Below are 6,561 nucleotides of genomic sequence, written 5' to 3'. Positions count from 1 at the left end.
GGCCTCAAATTTGAAGGGTGACCCTATTTTTTTATTTGAAGGGTAAAATAGTACTCAGGATTTCTTTTAGAAGGCCACACTAAAGGAATTTTTGAAAATAGGGCTTTTTTTTAAAAGAGTAAAATTTTATGGCAAAATTGGGGGAACATGGCAACACGCAAAATGCATGATTTCAGGTCTGCTTGTTGTCACGGCGGCTAAATTTGGCGGGCGCAATGGGCCCGAAAGCAGGCCAGAAAGTCAGGGGCGAGGTTGGCAGCTTGCATTGAGGCCCGAGGAAGAGAGGCCACGTTCGCTTTTTGACCAACGTCTACTTTGCTCCGTTGCCAATGTGCAGCTCTTGCCTAGATTCACTCTACATTGCATGCTTCGTTTAATCCCACTCCAGCCTTTCCCTTATTCCAATTGCATGCTTCTGTTGTTCTTCTGTTTAATATAATCCTTACACAGATTTGGCCTTCCCCTTACTCCAATTGCATGCTGCTTAATCTGTTCTTCTGTTTAATGCTTTGGGAGGATAGGGAGGAGGCCGTCTAGTAGTGACTGTGGTCTGCTAACACACAACCGTAGCCATCCTCATTCCAAAGTGCGCACGATCTCCCTCCAGACCAGCCCCTGCACCAGCCTTGGCTTCATGAGCTGATGGCGGCCCCCAAGAGTTCGCATGCCTCCTGCTGCCACTTCCTGTTTTTCATCATCTTCCGCCCACAGGAGGCGGCGGACTTAGGAGAAGTGATCGAAGGACGGCCTCCCGCCGCCTCCTACATCATCACCACCAACGCCGCCTCCCCCTGATCCCACCTCATTCCCGCCCTCTATTTCTCCCCGCGCTTCGATGTCTTTTTCCCACAACCCTCTTCTCCTCCCGTCTCCGTCTTCCAGTTTGCCTTCCCCTGCGTCTCCTCCTGCTGCCGCCGGCAACGGTTTCAACTGTCTGCACCCAAACCCCCCTCCTATATTAAATTTCCCGTCTGAACCCGCCCCGTTGCCTGGCCCACCTGCCCTGCCGCCGCCGCCGCCGCCGCCGCCTGCCGCTTCAGACAGCCGCACTGGTCCGCTCTCTTCCTCGTCGGGCGGTTGGAGCAGCGAGCCGCCCGACCTCAAATTCCAGTCACTTCGACCTTCCAAATCCACGCACGAGCGGCCCCGCGCTCAGGAGAGGCACTTCCAGAGCTCCACATCCGCCGGGCACACGCTTCTCTCCTTCTTGAGCCAGCAGGGCGGTGTTGAAGGAGCTACGCCGGTGGACCAGTCCGTGGTGGAGCTGTCATCTTCCTCGGGCAATACAGCACGGTCTTGTCATTACGGTACCCTAGTCGACCCAGGTGCAATCGCAGCCCCCCACAGCGGTGACTGGTCTCGCCGTTCCTCAGAGTTCCGCTCCGGCTCTCTTCTCGGGAGCGGACGAAGAGACCCTGACCGGCGCGTCATTTTCATCAACAACCCAGAGAAGAGCAACGACAGGTACGAGTATGCAGGCAACAAGGTGCGCACCAGCAAATACACCGTGCTCTCGTTCCTGCCCAAGAACCTTTTCGAGCAGTTCCATCGCATAGCGTACATATACTTTCTCTTCCTTCTATGCCTCAATCAGATCCCTCAGCTGGCAGTCTTTGGAAGAACCGCATCCCTCTTGCCCCTCCTCTTCGTACTGGTCATCACTGCGTTCAAGGATGGCTACGAGGATTGGCGCCGCCATAGATCAGACATGAAAGAAAATAACAGGTTGGTTTTGGTGCTCAACGAGGGGGGGCAGTACGCACCCAAGCCCTGGAAACACGTATTGGTAGGGGAATTGGTGAAAATCCAGGCAAACGAGACCATACCCTGTGACCTGGTGCTTCTTAGGACGAGTGATCCTAATGGTGTGGCTTACGTTCAAACCATCAATCTAGATGGGGAGTCCAACCTGAAAACCAGGTATGCCCGACTAGAGATGGCAGACAAGCAGGTGGAATCCCACCCCATCACTGGTAGGGTTATATGTGAGAAACCCAACAGAAATATCTACGGATTCACTGCATATGCAGAGTTAGATGGCAAGCAGCTACCCCTCGGCCCCACCAATATCATTCTTCGGGGTTGCGAGCTCAAAAACACGTCTTGGGCAATAGGGGTGGCAGTGTATGCAGGTCAGGAGACCAAGGTGATGCTTAACAGTGCAGGGGCTCAATCAAAGAGGAGCCGACTGGAGCATAACATGAACAGGGAGACATTATGGTTGTCGCTGTTCCTTTTTGTCACTTGTTTCATTGGGGGTCTGGGGATGGGCCTGTGGCTGAAGAGGCACGGGGAACAGTTGCATGAGCTTCCTTACTATGGAGGAACTCATGACAATTACTATGGTTACTACGGTAAGGTAGGAGAAGCCATTTTTGCCTTTCTGAGTTGTTTGATTTCTTTCCAGATCATGATACCCATCTCTTTATACATATCTATGGAGTTGGTTCGTCTAGGACAGTCGTATTTCATGATTCGCGATGCAGAAATGTATCACAGTGAGTCAGATACTCGGCTTCAGTGCAGATCCCTTAGCATCAATGAGGATCTTGGGCAAATCAAGTATGTCTTTTCAGATAAGACAGGCACCTTGACAGAAAACAAAATGGAATTCCGTAGTGCAAGCATATTTGGGGAAAACTACAGCTATCCAGAGCCAGCTGAAGATCTTGAGGATTCTCTTGGGCCTCAAGACAGGCAGCTTGTAAATGGTGCGTATAGCTGAGTCTAGCAGTTCATGTTGCCTTGTATTGTTCATTACTTTTGGTGTGCAAGTGCATTTGGCTGTCAAAGATGCAGGCCCCTGATGTGGAATTATTCTTCAATGTGCAGAGGTGTTGGGCAGTTTAACTTGGAAACCCAAAGCTGGAGTGCGAGTGGATCCTCATCTTGTGCGGATTCTACAGGATTCCAACAAGGGCTTAGAAAGAAAGGCAGTGCATGACTACCTGCTGACTCTTGCAGCTTGTAACACAGTTGTTCCAACCAAGGTGAATCTGACATCTTCGGGCACGTTGGAGATGGAGGTAGCTCTTGCAGCAGATGAGGGGACTTGCTTAGTGGAATACCAAGGGGAATCTCCTGATGAGCAAGCTCTTGTGTCGGCAGCCGCCTTGTATGGATATACACTCTTGGTGCGGACTTCCAACTATATTGTCATCAATGTGCTTGGCGAAATACTGAGGTAATATATCTGCCAATCCATGCTGTGCCACTGCCCTGCCAAGGGCTTTGCAATGAAGTGGTAGCGCATGCTTAGTCATTTAGGCTGATTGTTTGCGTTTGTGGCTGTTGTAAAAAAGGTTTGAAGTTCTGGGCTTGCATGAATTCGACAGTGCTAGAAAGTGCATGTCAGTGATCCTCCAGTGTCCAGATGGTTCGGTTAAGGTGCTGGTTAAAGGCGCAGATAGTTGTGTGCTGCAGAAGCTCGCACTGACAGAGAAAACCACACAGAAAGAGGAAGAGCGCCAAGCTCAGATCATATTTAATACACAAATGCATGTAGATCTATATTCTAAAGGAGGACTTCGGACTCTGGTGATTGCAGCCAGGGATCTCAGCACTGCCGACTTAAAGAACTGGCAAAGACTGTATGAGAGGGCAAATGCTTCTTTGGCAGATAGGATGGAGTTGCTTCATGAGGCTTCTCAAGTTATTGAGAAAGACCTTGTTCTTCTTGGAGCAGCAGGGATTGAGGATAAACTACAGATTGGTGTCCCAGAGGCCATTGCTACACTTCGCGAGGCTGGAATAAAAGTTTGGGTGTTGACTGGAGACAAGCAGGAGACTGCAATATCCATTGGGTTTTCCTGTGCACTGCTCACCAATGACATGAAACAAATAATCATAAATGAAAGTGAAAAGGAGAGCTGTCGTGATGCATTAAAAAATGCTAAGGTGGCTTATGTGCTGCCCACTAATAAGAGAGGGACCCTCCTGAGCGTTCAGAGGAGCTTTGATGCTATAAGCGGGGGGCGTCAGAGTGATGTGAATAGGTCAATTGAGTTCTCAGCAGGGAAGATCATATCTTCATCTCCATCACAATTGATGAAGTCCAATTCTTTTTCTGGTGGTTCCAAAACTATTCAAAGAGAATTAGGCAACTCTCAAAGTGCGCGCGCTCTGGCACTTATTATTGATGGCAACAGTCTTGTCCATGCCCTTGAGGAGGATTTGGAGCAAGAGGTACTGCTTTCTTTTCCGTTTTCAACTTGGCCGTATGAGGTCAGTTTTCAGTCTTCGCTGTACAAGGTGGACAGTAAATAATTTGACTGATTACTTGGCTTGCCTTAGTTTTCAGTTCTTAGTGTTTTTTTGTGACTGCATTAAAAAGGCCCGTCTAAGCTGTGGTGATGAGTGTCAGTAACATGCCAATGGTGATATGCAGCTGTTTGATCTGGCAACAGCATGCCAAGTGGTAATTTGCTGTCGTGTTGCACCATTGCAAAAAGCTGGGATTGTGTCCTTAGTTAAGCATAAATCCAAAGAGATGACGTTAGCAATCGGAGATGGTAAGGGTGTATTTATTTTAGAGCAGGCCATTGGCTTTAAGATTTGGAAGAGGTTTCAACATCTTGTAACACTGTATATGATTTAATTCCAAGGGCTTCTCTCATACAGAATGGCTCATTGCAGGGGCAAATGATGTCTCTATGATTCAGATGGCTGATGTAGGAGTCGGCATCAGTGGTCAAGAAGGACGACAAGCTGTGCTGGCATCAGATTTTGCCATGGGTCAGTTTAGATTCTTAAGACGTCTGCTGCTTGTTCACGGTCATTTGAACTACAGGCGCCTGGGTTCTATGGTGCTTTACAACTTCTATCGCAATGCTGCCTTTGTAATGCTCTTGTTTTGGTAAGCCTGCATTAGGATGTTTCTCATATTTGCACCAGGCAGAATGTTTTTTTATTTGTGGAAGGGAACGCTTCTCAATGATTATTTATCAAACTCTGCTGTCATTTTTTCTCAACACATTCTCTGTGCTATCTAAGAACGATGTCTTTTTCCATTAATTGAAAATTTGCTCTTTTCAGGTACATACTGTACACGGCCTACTCTACTTCCCCTGCTATAACGGAATGGAGTCTTGTGCTGTACTCTGTAATTTATACATCGGTCCCCACAATTATTGTGGCGATATTGGACAGAGATCTTGCTCCTGCCACTTTGTTGAGATACCCAGGCCTTTACAAGGGTGGACAGCATGATGATAGCTATAATAAGCCTCTCTTCTGGCTGACAATGTTGGATACCCTATGGCAAAGTCTGGTCGTTTTCTATGTGCCCATCCTAACCTACATGCATAGCACTGTCGACATATGGAGTATTGGTAGCGTTTGGACGATATCAGTTGTGGTTTTGGTCAATATACATCTTGCCATGGATATTGAAAATTTTACATGGATTTCTCACCTTGCCATTTGGGGCTCTATAGCTGCAACATATATTTGTCTCATTGTCCTTGATAGACTCACTGATGACACCTCTCTGGTTCATTATGGGTAAGGTTGCATTCTATGTCTGTGCTTGACAAAGTGTTGTATGACTTAGTTTGGTTTCAGAGCTTACCATCATACTAAAACTGCCTGGATCTTTCGCAGGGTGATTTTTCACGTTGCCTCGACAGCTTGCTACTGGCTTGACATCTTGTTGATAATAGGCTTAGCATTGCTTCCACGGTTTATCATCAAGGTAGTGAAGCAGAGGTTTCATCCATCAGATGTTCAAGTAGTTAGAGAGGAGGAAATTTTGAAGACTTAATGATTCTTATCACTACTTGTGGATCCATCTCACCACACAAGTTTTGAAACACATAAGCAAGAGGCTGAGGCTTTTTTGGTATCATGCTCCAAGGTGCAGTTGTTGAAGCAGTTGAGAGGAGGGTTTTTTGAAAATTAAATAAATTTTAATTCTCTCCTGACTTCCCTTTCACCATAAAAGTTTTGTAAGAAAGATGGAAGCACAGGGGAGGATGATCTTTCTTTCATATCATGACCTCAGACGCAGGTACAGTGAAGCCTAGGTGCTTGCTCTTTGAATGTATTCTTTATTATTTAACTACATTGTTAGATCCAATCCACTTGGAATGGTTTCATATCAAATAAGCAGCATACTTACTGACCTGCATGCACAGGAAAGCCCACGGAGTTTGCATTGGCTGCCATGATTGTAACTACAAGGCTGCTGCTTGTATAGTCAAGGCTCGAAATTGTATATTTGTATGGAGTTGATTTGCAAGCTCCCAAAATTCTCACATTGGAATATTTTAAGAAGTTGAAACTTGGTCCATTCAGTATACAGAGGGATTCATGTCTATGCTTTCTCAAGTGGGAACTATATTGTAATCATGCATTTGCATAGCGTGTCTTCTGCATGTGGGTAGCGTGTCTTTTGCATGTGGGTGCTTTCCTCTTCAAAGAAACCATTTTTGTAAGAGAGATGAAAGTGCTACATGGACAGGCATACAGTCAAGGCTACCAAGGATGGACTAGGATAATTGTTGTTGGCTGTGGTTTCCACTAAGGCTGATGTCATAAGGCAGGTGACTTTATCCTGCTATT

General features: G+C 46.8%; 1 protein-coding gene across 2 annotated transcripts; it reads left to right on the top strand.

Annotated features, from left to right (window-relative positions):
• The first annotated feature begins 342 nt into the window (after nucleotides 1–342).
• On the top strand, nucleotides 343–6,293 carry LOC147608657 (phospholipid-transporting ATPase 1-like). 2 transcript variants are annotated; one of them, XM_086788243.1, is made up of 7 exons: nucleotides 343–2,711; nucleotides 2,833–3,184; nucleotides 3,303–4,185; nucleotides 4,388–4,511; nucleotides 4,636–4,855; nucleotides 5,035–5,502; nucleotides 5,602–6,293. In XM_086788243.1, the coding sequence occupies exons 1-7, from the start codon at nucleotides 836–838 to the stop codon at nucleotides 5,759–5,761; spliced, it is 4,083 nt and encodes a 1,360-aa protein (XP_086644369.1). In that variant the 5' UTR covers nucleotides 343–835; the 3' UTR covers nucleotides 5,762–6,293. The 2 variants fall into 2 exon arrangements, 1 of the variants encoding a protein (XP_086644369.1); XR_015264312.1 differs by having other exon boundaries at nucleotides 352–2,711; nucleotides 4,636–4,734.
• Nucleotides 6,294–6,561: the final 268 nt, after the last annotated feature.

The sequence above is a fragment of the Cibotium barometz genome, chromosome 52, assembly GCF_041138505.1.
Source record: "Cibotium barometz isolate CiBa-2024 chromosome 52, ASM4113850v1, whole genome shotgun sequence".
NCBI lineage: Eukaryota > Viridiplantae > Streptophyta > Polypodiopsida > Cyatheales > Cibotiaceae > Cibotium > Cibotium barometz.
Note: the sequence above shows the minus strand (reverse complement) of the source record. Positions and strands in the feature narration are given on the sequence as shown.